At 40.3% G+C, this 25,926-nt stretch overlaps 2 protein-coding genes across 4 annotated transcripts in view; one reads left to right on the top strand and one right to left on the bottom strand.

Annotated features, from left to right (window-relative positions):
- The first annotated feature begins 26 nt into the window (after positions 1 to 26).
- rdh1 (retinol dehydrogenase 1) lies at positions 27 to 17,073 on the top strand. 3 transcript variants are annotated; one of them, XM_062069855.1, is made up of 7 exons: positions 27 to 146; positions 6,255 to 6,287; positions 6,354 to 6,464; positions 6,561 to 6,684; positions 10,580 to 10,838; positions 13,551 to 13,714; positions 15,046 to 17,073. In XM_062069855.1, exons 1-7 carry the CDS (start codon positions 27 to 29, stop codon positions 15,267 to 15,269), a joined length of 1,035 nt encoding a protein of 344 aa, XP_061925839.1. In that variant the 3' UTR covers positions 15,270 to 17,073. The 3 variants fall into 3 exon arrangements, with proteins under 3 accessions (XP_061925839.1, XP_061925838.1, XP_061925841.1); XM_062069854.1 differs by having other exon boundaries at positions 6,354 to 6,684; XM_062069857.1 differs by lacking the exon at positions 15,046 to 17,073 and adding an exon at positions 13,780 to 13,956 and having other exon boundaries at positions 6,354 to 6,684.
- Positions 15,285 to 25,926, bottom strand: part of lrp2a (low density lipoprotein receptor-related protein 2a) — a 139,042-nt gene continuing 128,400 nt past the window's right edge. Inside the window, exons 76-79 of the mRNA XM_062069846.1 lie at positions 25,091 to 25,183; positions 18,151 to 18,270; positions 15,972 to 16,043; positions 15,285 to 15,906 (exon numbers count right to left, since the gene is read on the bottom strand). Of these exons, the coding sequence (XP_061925830.1) occupies positions 15,721 to 15,906; positions 15,972 to 16,043; positions 18,151 to 18,270; positions 25,091 to 25,183 (471 nt within the window). The 3' untranslated portion in view covers positions 15,285 to 15,720. The remainder of the gene's footprint in view (positions 15,907 to 15,971; positions 16,044 to 18,150; positions 18,271 to 25,090; positions 25,184 to 25,926) is intronic.

A 25,926-nucleotide genomic window follows, 5' to 3' on the forward strand; every position in this document is an offset into this window, starting at 1 on the left:
TCAGTGTTTCTGTGTTCGTTATCTGCATGCATGTGCAATATTGTGTCTTACGTAATCCCATGTTTGTCAAACTGAAGGCATCTAATGTGCATTCGCTGGATGTTCCTGATGAAGACCACATCCACGCTTCAGCTTCTGTAAACATGGTAGGTTGTTTTACTTTTTTAACGGTAGTTTTCCTTGTCTGATGATCGCTTGATAAGACTTTTATCAGCATACGATCAAGTTGCCACACTGAGTGAGTGACAAGCAGGTTTTACAAATATGCAGGAAAGTGACTTTGTTTAGCTGCGTTTACTTTTCTTTAGTGTACTTGATAGGGGCGTAGCAGCAAATTCTGGGCCCCCATACACAAAACTCCTTCCCCATCCCCCCTAAACCCAAACGTTGCCACCCCGTAGACACACACTATATGTTTACATACATTCAATGGATTTGGTTGAAAGCAACTCTTTAAAATGCATGTAAAAAGCTTAATTAGGTTTTTGACTCCAAATAGATGGGATTAACATACAGAGATAACCCCCTAAATAGATTTTGTTTAAAAAAAAAAAAATTCAATATAAAGTGGCCAGAATATGATTTAAAATAATCTTATAAACTATTATTATTCACTTAAATATGACTATAAATGTGTCAAGTGTTCTTCAGAGAGTAAAATATAGATAATCTACTATCATCAGTGGATTATGTCAATCATAATACATATTTTTTATTATGATCATTTTAGTGCAATTCTCCCCTGTCTTTAAAAAGTAGTGACGCCTCTGTTTCTAACTTTAATCAAGGGTCCTTGAACGCACCATTGTTATGTGCAATGAGAGTCAAAAGAGAAATGTGTACATAATTTTCTCCTGCGGTGTCACGAGTATGTTATATTTGTACTTCTTCCAAAATGTCAGTGCTGTGTGTGAATGCTTCAATGTGAGCTTTAGTTATGACTTCTGTGCTGAGTTAAGTGTTCTAAGTTTGGTTTGCTGCATTAGTGAAAAAAATAACAAACCATTTTGTATTTTTGATGGGGGGTGAAAGTAAAGGCTTAGACATTCTCAATTTGATTCAAGCAACCTTATTGAACTAGATGTATTTTATATTAACATTGATGACAATGTTTATTATAACTTACATATTTAAAGGACATACACAATATTTTAACTTTGCAACTGCTCTTCTACTTTTACTACTTGTTCTTGATTGCAGTTTGTGCCAAATAAGTGGTATTTTTTTCAGTTTGTTGTGCAGTACGTTTTGCAGCCACTGAGCTGTGCTGTTTTCCCTTCTGCAAAAAGATTTCCTTTCTGAGGAACCAAAAATGCAATAAAAATGAAACTTGGATATGAATTAGAGTAGTCTGTGTACAATTTTTAAGCCGCAAAGTTTAAATAGCCTAAAAAGCAAACAAAATGTTGAAATTTATGTTGTCCCTTTTAATAAACCACAGCTCCCCAATGAACTCATGCAGCTCACCAAGCTACCAAGTGACATGACTGGGCCAGACACCGTGATCTTACTACTGACTTGTGTTGTTAAATGCTATTTGTACAATAATGACTGTGTATAGTAAATCTATACTGCAATACAAACTGTACACTGACTACTCTAAATACTGTATATATTTTCAGAACAGTGGTTCTCAAACTTTTTTCACCAAGTACCACCTCAGAAAAAACTTGGCTCCAGTTCCACTGTAATGACCCACATTAAAATACAGTAGCGTAGTAGACCTAACTATTTACAAAAGCCAAAAGCAGTGAAGGTGTCACGTTGTGTAAATGGTAAATAAAAAGAGAATACAATGATTTGCAAATCCTTTTCAACTTATATTCAATTGAATAGACTGCAAAGACAAGATATTTCATGTTCACACTGAGAAACTTTATTTTTTGCAAATAATCATGAACTTAGAAATATAATGGCAGCAAACCTTTGCAAAAAAGGCATTTTTACCACTGTTACATGGCCTTTCCTTTTAACAACACTCAGTAAAGGTTTGGGAACTGAGGAGACACATTTTTGAAGTGGAATTCTTCCCCCTTCTTGCTTGATGTACAGCTTAAGTTGTTCAACAGTCTCCCTTCTGATATTTTAGCCTTCATATTGCACCACACATTTTCAATGTCTGGACTACAGGCAGGCCAGTCTAGTACCTGCACTCTTTTACTATGAAGCCACGCTGTTGTAACAAGTGGCTTGGCATTGTCTTGCTGAAATAAGCAGGGGCGTCCATGATAACGTTGTGGGGTGTGTGATTCCACCCAATCAACCATAGATCTCATTCTCACTTCAGGCCGGCCTAAAATAAAAAATATTGGGGTCATGATCTGTGGTCTTAGCGACCACTATCTAACCTTCTGCACCCGCAAAATAGCTAAACCCAAAGCCAATGGCCACATAACAGCCCAATCCAGATCCCTCAAAAAATACTCCAATGAGAATTTCAATTTAAAATTAGATGAGTGGGACTGGTCCCCTGTGCTCGCGAGCAACCTGGTCGATGTTGCTTGGGATCGCTTCAAAACGGCGTTCCTAAAGATACTAAATGACACGGCTCCCGTGAAAACAGTCAGGATCAAAGCCCGCTCGGAACCATGGATGAATCCGGACCTATTAGCTGCCATAAAAGACAGAGACAGAAAATACTCTGAATACAAAAATGTAAAACAGAAGTAGATAAACAACCCAATAATATCAACCTCAAATTACTCCTTTCAACTCTCAAAAAGCAATGCAATAAATTAAGAAATAATTCAACCAACCTGACTAAATCCTTAAAAAAAAATTACATTAATGACAAAATAGAGGAAAACACAAATAAGCCACGTGAGCTCTGGAAAATTCTCAACAACCAGCTTCCTGGTTGCAGCCAGAAACTTAAAACCAGACTCACCAACATCAGCATCAAGGAGAGTGACTCCCTCATTACAGACAAAATGGAGGTAGCTAGCAGACTTAACATCTTTTTCACCAGCATAGCTGCAACTCTTGTCAACAAGCTGTCCCACCACTCTGGTCGCTTTGGTGTAGAACACATTAAAGCCTTCTACAGAAAGCTAGGAGTATCCAACGATGATTTCAAATTAGAAATGGTCACAGCTGATGAGGTGTTTAAAAAATTGAGCGCGCTCCACCCTAACAAGGCCACCGGCCTTGATAATATTCCCTCCAGATTCCTCAGGGACTCTGCCTCCATCATTGCCCCGATCATCACGCACATAATAAACCTATCAATTACACAATGCCAAGTACCAAAAGATTTTAAGATAGCAAGAGTAACTCCCCTCTTTAAAAAAGGAAGCAAATTGGAACCTGGCAACTACCGACCTGTTTCTATTCTCAGTTCTATTTCGAAAGTAATGGAGAAAATAGTTTATGAACAGGTTGATAGTTACCTTGCCACTAATAAACTCATGTACAAATTCCAATCCGGCTTCAGAACTAACCACTCCACTGACACATGCCTTCTCTATCTGACCGACCACATCAAACATGAGGTGGACGCGGGCAAATACTGCGGCATGGTCATGCTGGACCTTCAGAAGGCCTTTGACACCGTTAACCACGCTCTACTGTTGGATAAGCTCAGAGCAATCGGATTTAACAAAACCTCATGGAGCTGGATGCAATCTTACTTGGAGGGGAGGGAGCAGGTGGTAGAGGTGAACGGCACCGTGTTCCCCCCCCCCCCCCCCCCCTCTCTCTGTGAGCTGTGGAGTCCCCCAAGGCAGTATATTGGGACCTTTACTGTTCCTAATATACATAAACGACATGTCATCAGCATGCGACTGTGAATTGTTTTTGTTTGCGGATGACTCTGCCCTGCTGGTATCCGACAAGGACAAGTCACAGGTGGAGAAAATCCTCAGTGCTGAGCTCTGTAGAACTTGCACCTGGCTCGCTGACAACAAGCTATCCATACACTTGGGTAAAACGGAATTCATCCTGTTTGGGTCCCACATCAACCTTAAGAAAGTCAATGACTTCACTATAAAAGTGGGTGACATTGTTATCACCAGGAAAGATGAGGTCACCTACCTAGGTTCCATTCTAGAGGCTAACCTTTCCTGTGATAAAATGGCAACCAAGGTAATCAGAAAGGTTAACCAACGAATGAGATTTCTCTACAGAATCTCCTCTCTGGTCAACAAAAGCACCATGAGGATTCTGGCGGGAACTCTCGTTCAACCCTTTTTCGATTACGCATGCACCTCCTGGTACCCTAGCACCTCCAAAACCCTCAAATCTAAACTCCAAACATCTCAGAACAAGCTAGTCAGGTTACTTCTAGACCTCCACCCCAGATCACACCTCACTCCTACCCACTTCTCCAAAGTGGGCTGGCTCAAGGTGGAGGACAGGGTTAAACAACTTGCACTGAGTCTAGTCTATAAAATCCACTACACCTCCCTGATACCGAAGTTTATGTCAAACTACTTCCTTAAAGTAAATGACCACCATAACCACAACACCAGGGGGAGCTCCACTAACCACATTAAACCCAGATTCCGAACGAACAAAGGTCTTAACTCATTCTCTTTCTATGCCACATCAATGTGGAATGCGCTTCCAACAGGTATAAAAGAAAGGGCGTCTCTATCCTCCTTCAAAACCACAATAAAAGTTCACCTCCAGGCAGCTACAACCCTAAACTAACACCCTCCCCGGATTGCTAATAATCAAATTCTAATAATCAAATGTAAACAATCAAATGCAGATATTTTTTCTTATGCCTTCTGATCTCTCTCTCTCTCTCTCTCTCTCTCTCTCTCTCTCTCTCTCTCTCTCGCTCTCTCTATGTCCACTACTTGCTGTCCATATCCCCCCCCCTCCCCCCTCCACACCCCTGATTGTAAATAATGTAAATAATTCTATGTGATTATCTTGTGTGATGACTGTATTATGATGATAGTATATATGATAGTATATATCTGTATCATGAATCAATGGACCCCGACTTAAACAAGTTGACCCCGATTTAAACAAGTTGAAAAACTTATTCGGGTGTTACCATTTAGTGGTCAATTGTACGGAATATGTACTTCACTGTGCAACCTACTAATAAAAGTCTCAATCAATCAATCAATCAGCTTGGATGGCAACATATGTCGCTCCAAAACCTGTATGTACCTTTCAGCATTAATGGTGCCTTCACAGACGTGTAAGTTACCCATGTCTTGGGCACTAATACACCCCCATACCATCACAGATGCTGGCTTTTACACTTTGCGCCTAGAACAATCCAGATGGTTCTTTTCCTCTTTGGTCCGGAGGACACGACGTCCACAGTTTCCAAAAACTATTTGAAATGTGGACTCGTCAGACCACAGAACACTTTTCCACTTTGTATCAGTCCATCTTAGATGAGCTCGGGCCCAGTGAAGCCGGCGGTGTTTCTCGGTGTTGCTGATAAATGGCTTTGGCTTTGCATGGTAGAGTTTTAACTTGCACTTACAGATGTAGCGACCAACTGTTACGTTGCAGGCATCAAATTCCAAATGAGCTAATATTTGCAAAAAATAACTATTAAATTGTGTGTGATCTACTAAGATAACAGGTGCAGACCACCTTATTTAAATAAGGTTTTTGTGTGTACTCCTGGCATTATGTTTACATACACTATGTTCTCCCATTGAAAATGTGTGGTGCAATATGAAGGCTAAAATATCAGAAGGGAGACTGTTGAACAACTTAAGCTGTACATCAAGCAAGAAGGGGGAAGAATTCCACTTCAAAAATGTGTCTCCTCAGTTCCCAAACCTTTACTGAGTGTTGTTAAAAGGAAAGGCCATGTAACACAGTGGTAAAAATGCCTTTTTTGCAATGTGTTGCTGCCATTAAATTCTAAGTTCATGATTATTTGCACAAAACATAATGTTTCTCAGTGTGAACATAAAATATGTTGTCTTTGCAGTCTATTCAATTGAATATAAGTTGAAAAGGATTTGCAAATCATTGTATTCTCTTTTTATTTACCATTTACACAACGCGACAACTTCACTGCTTTTGGGGTTTGTATTAAAAACAAGGCAGAGGTTTTATTCAACAAAATATTCAATATTTTTGGCCACTGGAACATTACACAGTTTAAATACAGGAAAATAAAACACTGTACTCTAATCAAGTGCGAGTGGTACATGTGCCACAGTTTGAGAATCACTGTTTTAGAAGACGTGCTTATTAATAATGTATTTATTTGCCTTTTTAGAATAATTATTAGAAACATTGCAACAAAAACATGGTGTCATTTATCTCCTCAGGGCACTGAAGGACTGACATTACATCTCCTGGAGGTATGGAACATATTCTGTCTACATCTACATTAAATATTTTGTTTATTCATCCGTTATTTGTTTCAGGCCCTGGTGTCACATCCGGTTTTGACCTTTGCCCTACTTGTGGCCGCTCTGTTGTCCACTTGGTGGTACATCAGAGACTCCTACGAAGTGGACACCTTCAGCCTCAAGCAGGTGTTCATCACAGGCTGTGACAGTGGCTTTGGCAATCTGCTGGCCAGGCAGCTGGACCTCAAAGGCTTCTGCGTCATAGCGGCCTGTCTCACCCAGAAAGGAGCGGCAGATTTGGCGAGCTCGGCCTCCCCCAGGCTGAAGACCCTCATCTTGGACGTGACGGACAGCGAGAGCATCAGGAGAGCGCGGCGGTTCGTAAGCAAGGAGGTGGGAGAGCGAGGTGAGCTGCAGGCTGACAGGAGATCACCTGGATCTCCATACTCCTCATCATGTCGTCTTTTTGCGAGGGAATAATACCCAACTCATGTTTTCAGTCACTGAAGCTTCCTCATTTTTAAACCCGTCAATTCTAAATCAAGCATCCACAAATGAACACAAAACTAGGAACATGTATTTTAAAGCTCTAATTTTATTCTGCAAAAACACATACATTTATACAAAAAATCCAAATACTATTCAAAAATAATTATCTGCTAAATATACACAAAAAACTAAATATTATAAAAACTAAGAGTTCTAAACATCTGACCTTATAGCAGTTTGTCAGTGCACTCAAGCTCATTTAAGCAAGACGTGTAAAAAAACAATAGACTAACAAATACAAAACTATGTAATAATAGCCCACAATAAGTATAATGGTAAATATGCAGAACATCTACCCATCCATTTTCTACCGCTTGTCCCTCTCGGGGTAGCGGTGGGTGCTGGAGCCCATCCCAGCTGCCCTCGGGCGGAAGGCGGGGTACACCCTGGACAAGTCGCCACCTTATCCACGCAGAACATATTGTCAGCTAAGCATAACTTCACCTCTGAATGGATTCAAACTCATGTTAATTTGAAATAACAAACTACAAAAGCCAAAAGCAGTGAAGTTGTCACGTTGTGTAAATGGTAAATAAAAAGAGAATACAATGATTTGCAAATCCCTTTCAACTTATATGCAATTGAATAGACTGCAAAGACAAGATACTTAACGTTCAAACCAGTAAACGTTGTTATTTTTTGCAAATATTTGCTCATTTGGAATTTGATGCCTGCAACATGTTTCAAAAAAGCTGGCACAAGTGGCAAAAAAGAGTGAGAAAGTTGAGGAATGCTCTTATTTGGAACATCCCACAGGTGAACAGGCTAATTGGGAACAGGTGGGTGCCATGATTGGGTATAAAAGCAGCTTCCATGAAATGCTCAGTCATTCACAAACAAGGATGGGGCGAGGGTCACCACTTTGTCAACAAATGCCTGAGCAAATTGTTTAAGAACAACATTTCTCAACCAGCTATTGCAAGGAATTTAGGGATTTCACCATCTACGCTCTGTAATATCATCAAAAGGTTCAGAGAATCTGGAGAAATCACTGCAAGGCCGAAAACCATCAAAAAGCCACATCAGTGTGTAAAGGATATCGCCACATGGGCTCAGGACCACTTCAGAAAACCACTGTCAGTAACTACAGTTGGTCGCTACATCTGTAAGTGAAAGTTAAAACTACTATGCAAAGCCAAAGCCATTTATCAACAACACCCAGAAACGCTTCGCTGGGCCCGAGCTCATCTAAGATGGACTGATGCAAAGTGGAAAAGTGTTCTGTGGTCTGACAAGTCCACATTTCAAATTGTTTTTGGAAACTGTGGAAAGAGGAAAATAACCATTTGGACTGTTCTAGGGTCAAAGTGTAAAAGGCAGCATCTGTGATGGCATGGGGGTGTATTAGTGCCCATGGCATAAATAAAAGTTAGGCTATTAACAAAAATACAAAACAAATGCCCTAAAATGATAAATATATTTCACATTAATTTGACATGTGTACAATTGTTTTATATCAAATCAAATATTTTTACAACAATGTGGACTAAAATGATTTTGCTGCAAAGAAAATACAGAAATTAATTCCGCGAAATGTGTACTGGAACAATTTGGCAGATAAAAATACAAAATAATTAATATGTTTTATCTGGGCACAATGGCACAGTTTCTTGATGCATTCAGTACAATGAAGCGACAAAAGGTGTGAAAATAAAAATACAAAATGAAAAAAATAGAATATAAAAAATGTCCAGGCTGTGCATGATAATAACATTTCAGCATGTGGGAAAGTATATATTTTTAAATAAACAAAATTAAATAAATATATTTCTCCATGCATTTCTCAATGCATTCAAGCGACAAAATATTAATAAAATAAAAACACATTAATGATTTTTGATATTTGAATTTAAAGATATAATACAAACCCTGTTTCCATATGAGTTGGGAAATTGTGTTAGATGTAAATATAAACGGAATACAATGATTTGCAAATCATTTTCAACACATATTCAATTGAATGCACTACAAAGACAAGATATTTGATATTTGATGTTCAAACTCATAAACTTTATTTTTTTTTTGCAAATAATAATTAACTTAGAATTTCATGGCTGCAACACGTGCCAAAGTAGTTGGGAAAGGGCATGTTCACCACTGTGTTACATGGCCTTTCCTTTTAACAACACTCAGTAAACGTTTAGGAACTGAGGAGACACATTTTTGAAGCTTCTCAGGTGGAATTCTTTCCCATTCTTGCTTGATGTACAGCTTAAGTTGTTCAACAGTCCGGGGGTCTCCGTTGTGGTATTTTAGGCTTCATAATGCGCCACACATTTTCAATGGGAGGCAGGTCTGGACTACAGGCAGGCCAGTCTAGTACCCGCACTCTTATGAAGCCACGTTGATGTAACATGTGGCTTGGCATTGTCTTGCTGAAATAAGCAGGGGCGTCCATGGTAACGTTGCTTGGATGGCAACATATGTTGCTCCAAAACCTGTATGTACCTTTCAGCATTAATGGTGCCTTCACAGATGTGTAAGTTACCCATGTCTTGGGCACTAATACACCCCCATACCATCACAGATGCTGGCTTTTACACTTTGCGCCTATAACAATCGGGATGGTTCTTTTCCTCTTTGGCCCGGAGGACACGACGTCCACTGTTTCCAAAAACAATTTGAAATGTGGACTCGTCAGACCACAGAACACTTTTCCACTTTGTATCAGTCCATCTTAGATGAGCTCAGGCCCAGCGAAGCCGACGGCGTTTCTGGGTGTTGTTGATAAACGGTTTTCGCCTTGCATAGGAGAGTTTTAACTTGCACTTACAGATGTAGCGACCAACTGTAGTTACTGACAGTGGGTTTCTGAAGTGTTCCTGAGCCCATGTGGTGATATCCTTTACACACTGATGTCGCTTGTTGATGCAGTACAGCCTGAAGGATCGAAGGTCACGGGCTTAGCTGCTTACGTGCAGTGATTTCTCCAGATTCTCTGAACCCTTTGATGATATTACGGACTGTAGATGGCGAAATACCTAAATTCCTTGCAATAGCTGGTTGAGAAAGATTTTTCTTAAACTGTTCAACAATTTGCTTACGCATTTGTTGACAAAGTGGTGACCCTCGCCCCATCCTTGTTTGTGAATGACTGAGCATTTCATGGAATCTACTTTTATACCCAATCATGGCACCCACCTGTTCCCAATTTGCCTGTTCAGCTGTGTGATGTTCCAAATAAGTGTTTGATGAGCATTCCTCAACTTTATCAGTATTTATTGCCACCTTTCCCAACTTCTTTGTCACATGTTGCTGGTATCAAATTCTAAAGTTAATGATTATTTGCAAAAAAAACAAATGCTTATCAGTTTGAACATCAAATATGTTGTCTTTGTAGCATATTCAATTGAATATGGGTTGAAAATGGTTTGCAAATCATTGTATTCCGTTTATATTTACATCAAACACAATTTCCCAACTCATATGGAAACGGGGTTTGTATATATATACAAAAAAACATTAAACCAAAAGCCATGTGTACTGAAAAAAGACCAATGCGACTGCAAAAGTAAAAGAAGTATGCTATCAATACTAATGCTAATAAAGTTGTGTAGTTTTTTTCCTAATGTAAGATTAAGGACAGAAAAATAAAGATAGGGCGTTGCCTCAAAACACCTACAATATTTGCTTTGATGTCCTCACTATACTGCTTATAGCCACTAGAGGGCATATTTGAACGCTATCTGGACATTGCTATGATATTTAATGAAGTATTATTACAAATGTTTCTTCCAATGTGTCCTCTGCAGGCTTGTGGGGGTTAGTGAACAATGCTGGCAGATCCACGCCCATCGGCCCGCTAGAATGGATGCACTTGGAGGACTTCACCAAAGTGTTGGAAGTCAACCTGATGGGCGTCATTGAGGTGACGCTGCAGTTTCTGCCGCTCCTGAAGAAAGGTAGAGGCCGGCTGGTCAACGTCTCCAGTGTTCTCGGCCGGCTGGCGATCATCGGAGGAGGTTACTGTCCTTCCAAGTGGGGAGTGGAGGCCTTCTCTGACAGCCTCAGGTCAGTACCGAATCACAAGCACACAACAATAATAATAATACAACTAGAAATTGCTATAATACAAAAAAAATCACTTTATATTCTCTACTGCTCACTAATGTTACATATGTGATTCATTGTGTAGAAATAACTACATGTGCACTTCCTTCAATACCTGTATTAAATAAAAGCTCAGTTAGGAATGGATAATACATAATGTTGGATATAGAAAACATACAAAAACTTTATTTATTGAATCAAAAACTGAAATTCAACGATTTAGTGCATTTGCAAACATCTAAAATGATGTACTAAGCAAAGTATAACCTGCTAGCCAAGAATGTACAAACCCCGTTTCCATATGAGTTGGGAAATTGTGTTAGATGTAAATATAAACGGAATACAATGATTTGCAAATCATTTTCAACCCATATTCAGTTGAATGCACTACAAAGACAACATATTTGATGTTCAAACTCATAAACTTTATTTTTTTTTGCAAATAATAATGAACTTAGAATTCCATGGCTGCAAATCGTGCCAAAGTAGTTGGGAAAGGGCATGTTCACCACTGTGTTACATGGCCTTTCCTTTTAACAACACTCAGTAAACGTTTGGGAACTGAGGAGACACATTTTTGAAGCTTCTCAGGTGGAATTCTTTCCCATTCTTGCTTGATGTACAGCTTAAGTTGTTCAACAGTCCGGGGGTCTCCGTTGTGCTATTTTAGGCTTCATAATGCGCCACACATTTTCAATGGGAGACAGGTCTGGACTACAGGCAGGCCAGTCTAGTACCCGCACTCTTTTACTATGAAGCCACATTGATGTAACACGTGGCTTGGCATTGTCTTGCTGAAATAAGCAGGGGCGTCCATGGTAACATTGCTTGGATGACAACATATGTTGCTCCAAAACCTGTATGTACCTTTCAGCATTAATGGCGCCTTCACAGATGTGTAAGTTACCCATGTCTTGGGCACTAATACACCCCCATACCATCACAGATGCTGGCTTTTACACTTTGCGCCTATAACAATCCGGATGGTTCTTTTCCTCTTTGGTCCGGAGGACACGACGTCCACAGTTTCCAAAAACAATTTGAAATGTGGACTCGTCAGACCACAAAACACTTTTCCACTTTGTATCAGTCCATTTTAGATGAGCTCAGGTCCAGCAAAGCCAACGGAGTTTCTGGGTGTTGTTGATAAACGGTTTTCGCCTTGCATAGGAGAGTTTTAACTTGCACTTACAGATGTAGCGACCAACTGTGGTTACTGACAGTGGGTTTCTAAAGTGTTCCTGAGCCCATGTGGTGATATCCTTTACACACCGATGTTGCTTGTTGATGCAGTACAGCCTGAGGGATCGAAGGTCACGGGCTTAGCTGCTTACGTGCAGTGATTTCTCCAGATTCTCTGAACCCTTTGATGATATTACGGACCGTAGATGGTGAAATCCCTAAATTCCTTGCAATAGCTGCTTGAGAAAGGTTTTTCTTAAACTGTTCAACAATTTGCTCACGCATTTGTTGACAAAGTGGTGACCCTCGCCCCATCCTTGTTTGTGAATGACTGAGCATTTCATGGAATCTACTTTTATACCCAATCATGGCACCCACCTGTTCCCAATTTGCCTGTTCACCTGTGGGATGTTCCAAATAAGTGTTCGATGAGCATTCCTCAACTTTATCAGTATTTATTGCCACCTTTCCCAACTTCTTTGTCACGTGTTGCTGGCATCAAATTCTAAAGTTAATGATTATTTGCAACAACAACAAAAAAAGTATCAGTTTGAACATCAAATATGTTGTCTTTGTAGCATACTCAACTGAATATGGGGTAAATGATTTTCAAATCATTGTATTTCGTTTATATTTACATCTAACACAGTTTCCCAACTCATATGGAAACGGGGTTTGTACAACAATTCTTCTCAACTAAAGAGGAGAAATATTACCTTAGAGGAAAATGTAATTTAAAACATTTGTATGCACGTACAACACTTAAAACCTTTAGCATATCAGAATGTGGAATTAAATGATGGAATGGATTAAGCAAATAATTCAACTAGTGTGCTACTATGATCCACTTTAAGGAAGTGTTCAAACTTCAAGTGTTTACACAGCACAAAGAAGAAGAATTATAATAAATGTCTTGAACGTATTGATAATGATGAATCATTGATCTTATTGGCTGAATCATAACTGATTTAACTATTTATGAAGAGAAGTGTTGGGTTTAAAATGAATTAATGTGAGTTGCTCCAGCGCCCCCCGCGACCCCAAAGGGAATAAGCGGTAGAAAATGGATGGATGGATGGATGTTATAAATTGAGAACAGGAAGTAAACACATGTGTTAGTAACTGCTGTGAAATAAAAAGGAGGAAGGATGAAATAAGCTTTGCTTCTTCCTACTCCTTTTCAGACATGTTGTAAGGGAGAAAAACTGAAGATGTGTACAATATGTGATGTATCATATTGAAACTATATAAATGTTCAAAATAAACTTAAGTAGTTACTTAAATGCACTTTATTATGAGAGGAATTGAATAATGTATAAAACATGTTTTAAGTTAAATTGATCAGTAATTTTATGTAAAAAAAAAAAAAGTTATTTCTATGTAATTGAAGACAATACGGTGAACTTGTGGTTACCCTGTCTGCCTCGCAGCCAGGTGGTTGTGGGTTGGAATACAGTATGTCAATGATAAATATATGTTGTGTTGTGTTAGGAGGGACATGCAGCAGTTTGGGGTGAAAGTGAGCATCATTGAACCTGGTTTCTTCAGGACTAACCTGACCAGGCTGGGTCCTATTGAGGCCGATCTCAGGAGGCTTTGGACCCGCCTCCCTCAGGAAGTGAAAGACTCCTATGGGGTGACCTACCTTGATGAGTGTGAGTACTCAGTCCTGTTGCCAGCTGGGAAATGACTAATGATCCTACTGTACACACCTTGTCAGGGCCATGGACCACGTAAAACTGGACCACAGACCACGTATGGCCCGGATGTCCAAAGTCTGGCATTTGTGACTCGCAGCTTGCCTTTTATTGGCCCTTGGTATATATATATTTTCTTAAAATTAAAAAGACTCCTTATTTATCAGATATTATTACATACTACCATAATTTCCTTCATTACCGAGAATTGAAAATAGTTTTACCTTGAAATAAACTGAGGGGGGGAATTGCTTTCGGTCTCCCCTAGAGGGGGGGGGGGGGGGGGGTTACCCACATATGCGGTCCTCTCCAAGGTTTCTCATAGTCATTCACCGACGTCCCACTGGGGTGAGTTTTTCCTTGCCCGTATGTGGGCTCTGTACCGAGGATGTCGTTGTGGCTTGTACAGCCCTTTGAGACACTTGTGATTTAGGGCTATATAAATAAACATTGATTGATTGATTGATGATTCTTTCATGAAGACAAGAATATAAGTTGGTGTATTACCTGATTTTGATGACTTGCATTGATAAGAATCAGATAGTAGTGATGATAACGTCCACATTTTCAAATGGAGGAGAACTAAAGTCCTCCTTTCTGTCCAATACCACATGAAAGTGGTTGCTTTTTGGCATCTTATTTGTCCAGCTTCTGTACTCCTTTGTATACACTTTACAAGAAATACAAAGGCGTCAAACTCCGTAGCTTGCTAGCTTGTGCACGCCAGCTTTCTGAGACTCTTATTTTGTTAGCGCAGGCAGGATGAAGCAGAGCTTTTATTGTGCAACTATGCAGTCGGTCTTTGGAGTTTTGACAACAGGTACGGCGCCAGAGTCTGTTGAGATAAAAAGTGTTTCTCGCCTCCCTGTCGGTATTTTTTTCTTAATAATGAGCTGGCAGCAGCCAGCGTCATCTCAGAAGACCCTCGGGTGCCGTGAATGTCAGTCAAGTTACGAAAGTGACGTCATAGTGAAGATTTATGATCGCTCATTTTTAGGACTATTTTTTTAATGCCTGGCTGGCGATCGACTGACACACCCTCCGCGATCGACTGGTAGATCGCGATCGACGTAATGAGCACCCCTGATTTACATGTACACAACGTGACGACTTCACTGCTTTTGGAAATTGAAGCTTTTGATGCAATAATCATTTCCCAGCAAGCAACATCTGTATCATGTTTGTGTTTGCTAATAGTTTTGTATTAAGTGGGGCAAACTATCGTACATCATGGGATTTTTTTGAATAGGATTAAATAATCGTTCTAATACAACTTTTTGCCTTCTCAGACCTGAAGTGCCAGGACTTTTCCATGCGCATCTTGGCAAGTCCACGCATCGCCACGGTAACGAGGTGCATGGAGAAGGCTGTGAGCGCACGTTTCCCTCGCACACGCTACACTGCAGGCTGGGACGCCGCACTCCTCTGGCTGCCTTTGTCCTATTGCCCCTCTTTTGTGTGCGACTTTGTGCTCCGCCTTCTTCTACCTCCACCTGCAGCACACACACTTTGAACACACACCTTACCTGGCACAAAATACAACTTTTATTCCACCATTTCAAGTGTACAGACTTATTGGGAATCATTGTGAGACAAGATGACTTCTCTTCTCTTCTGTGGCTTTTCATCAATCATCTTCCATGGTCAAGTGTGGCGTCCATCAGGAGTCATGAAGTCACATTTGTTCAACTGCATGTTTGAGGTGCGTGTATGTAGATATATATATTGGACACCTTTTATCTTATGGCAACATGAACTACTCATTAATATTGAAATTTACAAATATACAACATATTTATCAGTGCAAAAGATATAAACATCAGAATAAAGAATTGGCATATGAAATGTCACAAGGCATATACTTTTTTTTTCTTCTTCATTCTTGAAATGTAATCGTTTTTTTTTTTCTCTCACAGGCTGCATAAAAAAATAAATTCTGTGCAAAGTGTGATCTCTGGCCGGGGTTATACGTCACCGTCCTCTTTGACCAGGTTGGCTGTGTCTTTGAAACTGTCCTCTGTGGGGGAAAAGGTGCTGGTGTGATGATGATGATGGTGATGATGATGGTGATCCCTCCTCGGAGGTTTAGTGGGCGAGGGCTCAGGCGCCAGAGTGTCTCCGCCGCTTTCTTCGGGCTTCTCGTCCTTCATCTGTCAAATATTTCAAACAGTGAGTGAATCTTGTGAGTTTGTTGTCATGAGCAACCTTGGCTCACCTTGAAGTAGGACAGGTTCTCAAATGCGAGGCTCGGCTTCAGTTTGCGCTTGAATAATCTCCATGTTGACTCCTTAAGACCACAACACAAACATCGTTGTTTGCACGACAACTCACACAAAACTATGATTTGTTATTAGGGCCTGATCTACTAAAGGTTTGCACATGCAAACTTGATAGCACAAGATTGCATCTCTTAAATTAGATGATTTAGCGTGTCTTTCTTGAATTAATATGCAGAAAATATGCTGCTAATCAGAACGGCCACAATACTTGGAAGAGAAAATGCTAATTTAATTATTTAGCACACACAGTGGGATCTATCAAGACTGAAATTGTTCTGCGGCCGCTGTTTTGTGTCTTCAGTACCTCTATAAAGGACGTGCAAACTGGCAGTTGCAGAGAATTGGCTGTGAGAAAGGAGTGCGTTGTATTCTTGTCAACATATTTGGACTGTCAACAGTCTATTCAGCAATATCATTTTATGATTTTATAGCTCCTGGATGAATTAAGGGGCTGTTTGACACAAATTCAATAAATAGAAATATAAATATAAAAATAAACAGTCTATTCAGCAATATCATTTTATGATTTTATAGCTCCTGGATGAATTAAGGGGCTGTTTGACACAAATTCAATTGATGCATTTTGATGTCTGTTGGCATTTGTCTTTATTGACATTCATTTTTTTCACAGACTACACGGGGCCTGATTTACCAAGATCCAAATAACAGGTGTTAAATAGTGTGCCAACTATTAAATTGTGTGTGATCTACTAAGACTGCGTGTAAAATTGATAACAGGTGCAGACCACCTTATTTAAATAAGGTTTTTGTGTGTACTCCTGGCATTATATTTACATACACTATGTTCTCCCATTGAAAATGTGTGGTGCAATATGAAGGCTAAAATATCAGAAGGGAGACTGTTGAACAACTTAAGCTGTACATCAAGGAAGAATGGGAAAGAATTCCACTTAAAAAATGTGTCTCCTCAGTTCCCAAACCTTTACTGAGTGTTGTTAAAAGGAAAGGCCATGTAACACAGTGGTAAAAATGCCTTTTTTGCAATGTGTTGCTGCCATTAAAGTATAAGTTCATGATTATTTGCAAAAAAAAAAAAGTTTCTCAGTGTGAACATGAAATATCTTGTCTTTGCAGTCTATTCAATTGAATATAAGTTGAAAAGGATTTGCAAATCATTGTATGCTTTTTTTATTTACCATTTACACAACGTGACAACTTCACAGCTTTTGGCTTTTGTACTTAATAGCATTTGGAAATGAGTTAAAATCAAGTTGTGGACTCAAAGTGTAAAGAAGAAGAAACAATAATAAACATACTTATTGAGAATATTTGAATAGTCGACTAATCAAACTGGGTAACACATGGCCCACCGACAAAGCTTAACCTATTGTTACTATAACAATCTACAAGGTTAATGTAGGTTGCTTCTCTTTCTTCCCCTCCATTTTCTGCATTCTTTCGTATCTCAAGTTATCATTACGTATATGTATTGTTGCTTTTGAACAACTGTATTGTTGATAATAAAGGTAAATTATTGGTATTGTTCATTATCAATAGCGCTATTTCTATTAGTATCTGTATTGCTCCATTTGTAGTGTAATAATGCTCATTGTCATTTCTGTATTATTTTTTATTTTTCGTTAACTGCTTATTTGCTATCACTTTTGCCATCATATTTGTACATGTCGTATTTGCTGATGTTGCTCTATTGTTGTTGTTGTTGTTGTGTTTGCTGCTGTTGTTTTTGTCTCTCTGTCTAATCCCCCTCTTGTCCCCACAATTCCCCCCTCTGTCTTCCTTTTTTTCTCATTCTATCCCCTCCTGCTCCGGCCCGGCTGCACCAAATGATAATATAAATACATTTAATAAAGTCAAATACAAATAAGGCAACAAGAGAAGTATCCTACACTTCTCTTTTGTAAAGTAAAAGTGAACAGCCGATATGGGCATCTACATCTACTATATGATTTGCCTGAGAAGCTGGGCAGGACATTAAAAAAAAAAAAAAAAAAAAAAATGAATAGTCGACTAAAAAAAATAATTTGCTGACTAGTGGACTTCACTTTGCAGCAGCGTCCCTAAAGAACATGTTGCTGAAATATTAAAAGGCAAACAGTAAGTTTTGATATACACTAAGAAAAATAAAAGACTTACCTCAACTGGTTTTGGTGTGACAGACGACGTATTGACAAGAACCTCGCTGTGTTCTGCACGATACACCGGGTTGACAAAATTGTTTTGTACTGGCGGCTCACCACTTAAATGAACTGTCATCTGTTTGTGGAGAAAAAAGCCAAATGAGTTGTGTACTAAATATCCTTCCTAGTCTGTTTGAAGGGTTTCTGAAATATTATCTAATCTTGTTTCATTGTGTAATACTTGAGTATTGGTGCCTGCTTTTGGAATAATCTAGAAGACAGGTGTAAAACAGTGTCACATCATTTTCTATGGCCTGAAATAATATGTGTCAAAGTACTTTATCTTTCCATTTTGACATGTCACATCTTTTAAACTTTAAAACTGCACAACATTTTATATTATTATACATACCAAACATTTGTGTTGTGAAAACTAAAATAAAGACTTAAAAATCTGCGTGACCGATGATTTTAAAGCAAGTTACCAAGCAAATTGTACACTCTAAAAATAACTAGACATTTTACAGTAAAAAAAACAAAATGGCAGCTTAGTTGCCAACATTTTAGCCATTTGGAGAAATATGCAGTAAAAAACACTGTCAATTTTACGGTAACATTATTAGGACTCAGCTGCCAGATATTTTTTTACAGCGTATATAAACAAAACCTAACAATGTAACAATATCATGAAAGATACATTAGATGTATATTTAAGCAAGCACTGTAATAATGAAAAGTTACATACTTTTGACTAGATAAACATTTTTATAGTCAAATACGTTGCTACATCATGCAACACAGAGGTGTCAATCAGGTGTCAAACAGGTTTTATCTGGCCCGCATGATGAGTTTGCCAAGTATTAAAAGAAACTGCTGTTCTAAATGTGTCCACTGGATGTCACAATAGCAATTCTGCTAGGCAAGCAAGAGGTACACAGTAAAGGGTGACTGTGGCTCCTCCTCCCTGACCCAAATGAAACTTAAAACTTGACATTTTATGTCTTCTGCTTGGAACACTGCTTGGTTATTTATGTCTCTTGTCAAAAACGAGAAAGCTTAACTCTTGAATAGTTTTGACCTCCGTTTCTTACGGTTTGTTGAGTTAGCACTGGATTGATACGTGGACATGACAAAGGAGGTATTTGATACCTAGAAGAGTTTACATGTTGCGTTATTTGTTCAATCCCAGAAAGACTGCGACTTCCAGTTAAACCTGGCTTTGTAGACACACTGAGACCGAGTCTAAGGTCTTTGTGTTTTTGAAGCTGCAGAAATTTCCTCAGAATTGTCAACAAAATTGAAGTGTTTTGTCCAGAGGATTATTTGTGATTTGTACGTTTTCATTATTGGGCTTGTTCTATTTTTGGCCAAAGTAAAACAAAAAAAACAACCTGGAGTTGTCTTTATTTTACCAGTCCGGCCCACTTGGGAGTAGATGTTCCTCCATGTGGCTCCTGACCTCAAATGACTTTGACAGCCCTGATGTAACATATCTTATCTTGCAGAAAATCATGTTTGGAGAGTTTGACATGTAAACATGTGACCATGTAAACATGTAAACATGTGAACATGTAAACATGTAAACATGTGAACATGTAAACATGTGAACACAACAAATGCAATAAGTATGCAGAGTGGTTTTTAAACCTAGTTGTTGCATTTGACAACACAACAGATGTGTGTAATTAGTGTACTTTGTGTGGTGAGACAATAGTGAGTGTAGGTGTACCTGGGAGTGTGTGGTGAGACAGTAGTGAGTGTAGGTGTACCTGGGAGTGTGTGGTGAGACAGTAGTGAGTGTAGGTGTACCTGGGAGTGTGTGGTGAGACAGTAGTGAGTGTAGGTGTACCTGGGAGTGTGTGGTGAGACAGTAGTGAGTGTAGGTGTACCTGGGAGTGTGTGGTGAGACAATAGTGAGTGTAGGTGTACCTGGGAGTGTGTGGTGAGACAGTAGTGAGTGTAGGTGTACCTGGGAGTGTGTGGTGAGACAGTAGTGAGTGTAGGTGTACCTGGGAGTGTGTGGTGAGACAGTAGTGAGTGTAGGTGTACCTGGGAGTGTGTGGTGAGACAGTAGTGAGTGTAGGTGTACCTGGGAGTGTGTGGTGAGACAGTAGTGAGTGTAGGTGTACCTGGGAGTGTGTGGTGAGACAGTAGTGAGTGTAGGTGTACCTGGGAGTGTGTGGTGAGACAGTAGTGAGTGTAGGTGTACCTGGGAGTGTGTGGTGAGACAGTAGTGAGTGTAGGTGTACCTGGGAGTGTGTGGTGAGACAGTAGTGAGTGTAGGTGTACCTGGGAGTGTGTGGTGAGACAATAGTGAGTGTAGGTGTACCTGGGAGTGTGGTGAGACAGTATTGAGTGTAGGTGTACCTGGGAGTGTGTGGTGAGACAATAGTGAGTGTAGGTGTACCTGGGAGTGTGTGGTGAGACAATAGTGAGTGCAAGAGTACCTGGGAGTGTGTGGTGAGACAGTAGTGAGTGTAGGTGTACCTGGGAGTGTGTGGTGAGACAATAGTGAGTGCACGTGTACCTGGGAGTGTGTGGTGAGACAAAAGGGAGTGTAGGTGTACCTGGGAGTGTGTGGTGAGACAATAGTGAGTGTAGGTGTACCTGGGAGTGTGTGGTGAGACAGTAGTGAGTGTAGGTGTACCTTGGAGTGTGTGGTGAGACAATAGTGAGTGTAGGTGTACCTGGGAGTGTGTGGTGAGACAGTATTGAGTGTAGGTGTACCTGGGAGTGTGTGGTGAGACAATAGTGAGTGTAGGTGTACCTGGGAGTGTGTGGTGAGACAATAGTGAGTGCAAGAGTACCTGGGAGTGTGTGGTGAGACAGTAGTGAGTGTAGGTGTACCTGGGAGTGTGTGGTGAGACAACAGTGAGTGCACGTGTACCTGGGAGTGTGTGGTGAGACAATAGTGAGTGTAGGTGTACATGGGAGTGTGTGGTGAGACAATAGTGAGTGTAAGTGTACCTGGGAGTGTGTGGTGAGACAGTAATGAGTGTAGGTGTACCTGGGAGTGTGTGGTGAGACAGTAATGAGTGTAGGAGTACCTGGGAGTGTGTGGTGAGACAGTAATGAGTGTAGGTGTACCTGGGAGTGTGGTGAGACAGTAATGAGTGTAGGTGTACCTGGGAGTGTGGTGAGACAGTATTGAGTGTAGGTGTACCTGGGAGTGTGTGGTGAGACAATAGTGAGTGTAGGTGTACCTGGGAGTGTGTGGTGAGACAATAGTGAGTGCAAGAGTACCTGGGAGTGTGTGGTGAGACAGTAGTGAGTGTAGGTGTACCTGGGAGTGTGTGGTGAGACAGTAGTGAGTGTAGGTGTACCTTGGAGTGTGTGGTGAGACAATAGTGAGTGTAGGTGTACCTGGGAGTGTGTGGTGAGACAATAGTGAGTGCACGTGTACCTGGGAGTGTGTGGTGAGACAATAGTGAGTGTAGGTGTACCTGGGAGTGTGTGGTGAGACAATAGTGAGTGTAGGTGTACCTGGGAGTGTGTGGTGAGACAGTAGTGAGTGTAGGTGTACCTTGGAGTGTGTGGTGAGACAATAGTGAGTGTAGGTGTACCTGGGAGTGTGTGGTGAGACAGTATTGAGTGTAGGTGTACCTGGGAGTGTGTGGTGAGACAATAGTGAGTGTAGGTGTACCTGGGAGTGTGTGGTGAGACAATAGTGAGTGCAAGAGTACCTGGGAGTGTGTGGTGAGACAGTAGTGAGTGTAGGTGTACCTGGGAGTGTGTGGTGAGACAATAGTGAGTGCACGTGTACCTGGGAGTGTGTGGTGAGACAATAGTGAGTGTAGGTGTACATGGGAGTGTGTGGTGAGACAATAGTGAGTGTAAGTGTACCTGGGAGTGTGTGGTGAGACAGTAGTGAGTGTAGGTGTACCTTGGAGTGTGTGGTGAGACAATAGTGAGTGTAGATGTACCTGGGAGTGTGTGGTGAGACAATAGTGAGTGCAAGTGTACCTGGGAGTGTGTGGTGAGACAATAGTGAGTAAGGCTGAAACGACGCGTTGACGTAGTCGACGTCATCAGTTACGTAAATACGTCGACGCCGTTTTTGTGCGTCGACGCGTCTCATATTTACGTCACACTACCGTCATGGCGGAGCGCAAAGCAGACTGTGCGAGCGAGGGGAAAAACGCACGCCAAAAGTCGTCAAAAGTGTGGGAGTATTTCAATACACAGCCTAATAATGTTGTTGTATGCACACTGTGTCGAGCGGAAATGGCCTATCATAGCAGCACAACGGCTATGAACGAACATTTGAAAAGAAAACCATCAACCATCAACTAGTCAATCGTCCGCGCGAGCATACGTTGTCATCATTACACAAAAACATGAATGTGTCATTTGTATCTGCTAGGGGTGTAACGGTATGTGTTTTGTATTGAACCGTTTCGGTACGGGGCTTTCGGTTCGGTACGGGGGTGTACCGAACGAGTTTCTAAGCTAAAGCTAACTTTAGCTGCTAAAGTCTTAACAAGTTGCTTTGCTCCTCTGCCTCTGTCTCAGCACGCAGCATTGTCCCACCCATACAACCATCTGATTGGTACACACGCAGCATTGTCCCACCCACACAACCATCTGATTGGTACACACGAAGCATTATCAGCCAATCAGCAGTGCGTATTCATAGCGCATGTAGTCAGCGCTTCAGCGTCGAGCAGATAGGTGTTTAGCAGGTCAGCATCATGCAGCGGACTCTCCCCAAATGATAATAAACACCTCCCAGTCAACTACTAGTAACATCACTATGAGCCCGTTGACCTACTAGAAACTTAAACTGCAGCTCAGCTCGCTCGCAGTCCTGGCTTGAGGTGAAGGCTAATTAGCTCTCAGTTCCAGCCACATCGACCCCTTCTGAGCGCCTATTTTCAGCTGCTGGGAATATTGTAAACAAGAAAAGAACCAGAGCATGTAGACATGCTAACCTTTCTTCATTACAAAGTCACTCACTGGAATGAGTAGAATTGGTTATTGTGTACTGTGTTGGACTGGATGTTTATTTTGCACATTTTAAAAGCAATACTTAATGTTTACAGTGCTCCAGAATATTTAGATTGACACTTTTTTGTATTAGATGTTTATCTTTATTTTTGCACATTTTAGCAAATAAGCAATACTTTCACTTTTGTTGAAATGTTTACACTGTTGTTACAGAATATTTCGTTTTGCACTTTTTTGTATTGGATGTTTATCTTTATTTTTGCACATTTTAAAGCAAAATAAGCAATACTTTTACTTTTTAAATGCTTATACTATTGCAGAATATTAAGATTTGCACAGGATGTTGACTTTTATATTTGCACATTAAAAAGCAAATAAGCTACTTTTAATTTTGTTAAATGTTAAAAGGTTTAAATGTTTACATTGTTAAAGAATATTTTGTCATGTTGTTGTCAATGTTGACTGAGTGGCCATACTTCTTTTTTTTTGTAAATAAAAGCCATGCCTTTTGAAAAAACTGGCCTACTTTTATTTTTTCATCTTCATTTTAAATAAAATAAAATAAAAAATAATCGGTAAAAGGAAAAATAATCTATAGATTAACCGATTAATCGAAAAAAAATCATCTATAGATTAATCGATAGAAAAATAATCGTTAGCTGCAGCCTTAATAGTGAGTGTAGGTGTACCTGGGAGTGTGTGGTGAGACAATAGTGAGTGTAGGTGTACATGGGAGTGTGTTGTGAGACAATAGTGAGTGTAGGTGTACCTGGGAGTGTGTGGTGAGACAGTAGTGAGTGTAAGTGTACCTGGGAGTGTGTGGTGAGACAATAGTGAGTGTAGGTGTACCTGGGAGTGTGTGGTGAGACAATAGTGAGTGTAGGTGTACCTGGGAGTGTGTGGTGAGACAATAGTGAGTGTAGGTGTACCTGGGAGTGTGTGGTGAGTTTGTAGTGAGTGTAAGTGTACCTGGGAGTGTGTGGTGAGACAGTAGTGAGTGTAGGTGTACCTGGGAGTGTGTGGTGAGACAGTAATGAGTGTAGGTGTACCTGGGAGTGTGTGGTGAGACAATAGTGAGTGTAGGTGTACCTGGGAGTGTGTGGTGAGACAGTAATGAGTGTAGGTGTACCTGGGAGTGTGTGGTGAGACAATAGTGAGTGTAGGTGTACCTGGGAGTGTGTGGTGAGACAGTAATGAGTGTAGGCGTACCTGGGAGTGTGTGGTGAGACAGTAATGAGTGTAGGTGTACCTGGGAGTGTGTGGTGAGACAATAGTGAGTGTAAGTGTACCTGGGAGTGTGTGGTGAGACAATAGTGAGTGTAAGTGTACCTGGGAGTGTGTGGTGAGACAATAGTGAGTGTAAGTGTACCTGGGAGTGTGTGGTGAGACAATAATGAGTGTAGGTGTACCTGGGAGTGTGTGGTGAGACAGTAGTGAGTGTAGGTGTACCTGGGAGTGTGTGGTGAGACAGTAATGAGTGTAGGTGTACCTGGGAGTGTGTGGTGAGTTTGTAGTGAGTGTAAGTGTACCTGGGAGTGTGTGGTGAGACAGTAGTGAGTGTAGGTGTACCTGGGAGTGTGTGGTGAGACAGTAATGAGTGTAGGTGTACCTGGGAGTGTGTGGTGAGACAATAGTGAGTGTAGGTGTACCTGGGAGTGTGTGGTGAGACAGTAATGAGTGTAGGTGTACCTGGGAGTGTGTGGTGAGACAATAGTGAGTGTAGGTGTACCTGGGAGTGTGTGGTGAGACAGTAATGAGTGTAGGCGTACCTGGGAGTGTGTGGTGAGACAGTAATGAGTGTAGGTGTACCTGGGAGTGTGTGGTGAGACAATAGTGAGTGTAAGTGTACCTGGGAGTGTGTGGTGAGACAATAGTGAGTGTAAGTGTACCTGGGAGTGTGTGGTGAGACAATAGTGAGTGTAAGTGTACCTGGGAGTGTGTGGTGAGACAATAATGAGTGTAGGTGTACCTGGGAGTGTGTGGTGAGACAGTAGTGAGTGTAGGTGTACCTGGGAGGCGTGAATGACAGCAGGTGTGTTGGCGTATAACGGGTTCTCGAAAGTGACAGGATGTCTGGCAGCTTCCATGGCGAAGTTATCATCCTACCAAGACATTGTTTAATAACACAAACCTGCAGTGACACATTTTGTCCTCATGTTTCCTCGTGTGAGGAACACGACAGCGCTCTCTGCTGGCAGTCTACAACTGCAGGTTGCAGCTGTGCAATTTTAAAGGGGAAGTGCACTTCTGGGGGGAATGTAGCTTATTATTCACTATACTTATGTGAGACAAGAATATATATATATATATATATATATATATATATATATATATATATATATATATATATATATATATATATATATATATATATATATATATATATATATATATATATATATAATATCATATTTTTTTATGCATTCTTAACCGTAAAAAAATGCTAGCAAAAGTCAGCTAACAATGGAGCCAATGGGAGTCTGGCTTTAAAAACATCCAAAATAATCCATCACCATTTTATACACCCACTGTAAGTATATATGTAACGTAGTAACATGAGTATATATGTAACGTAGTAACATGAGTATATATGTAATGTAGTAACATGAGTATATATGTAATGTAGTAAAATTATTATATATGTAACGTAGTAACATGAGTATATATGTAACGTAGTAACATAAGCATATATGTAACGTAGTAACATGAGTATATATGTAATGTAGTAAAATAATTATATATGTAACATAGTAACATAAGTATATATGTAACGTAGTAACATGAGTATATATGTAATGTAGTAAAATAATTATATATGTAACGTAGTAACATAAGTATATATGTA

This window comes from Entelurus aequoreus, linkage group LG14, assembly GCF_033978785.1.
Source record: "Entelurus aequoreus isolate RoL-2023_Sb linkage group LG14, RoL_Eaeq_v1.1, whole genome shotgun sequence".
Classification (NCBI taxonomy): Eukaryota; Metazoa; Chordata; class Actinopteri; order Syngnathiformes; family Syngnathidae; genus Entelurus; species Entelurus aequoreus.

Coding starts and splice junctions, on each gene's coding strand:
- rdh1 (XM_062069854.1), top strand. CDS start 27: ATGCATGTGCAATATTGTGTCTTACGTAATCCCATGTTTGTCAAACTG. Junction 6,685..10,579: donor CAAGGAGGTGGGAGAGCGAG/GTGAGCTGCAGG, acceptor TGTCCTCTGCAG/GCTTGTGGGGGTTAGTGAAC. Junction 13,715..15,045: donor GGTGACCTACCTTGATGAGT/GTGAGTACTCAG, acceptor TTGCCTTCTCAG/ACCTGAAGTGCCAGGACTTT.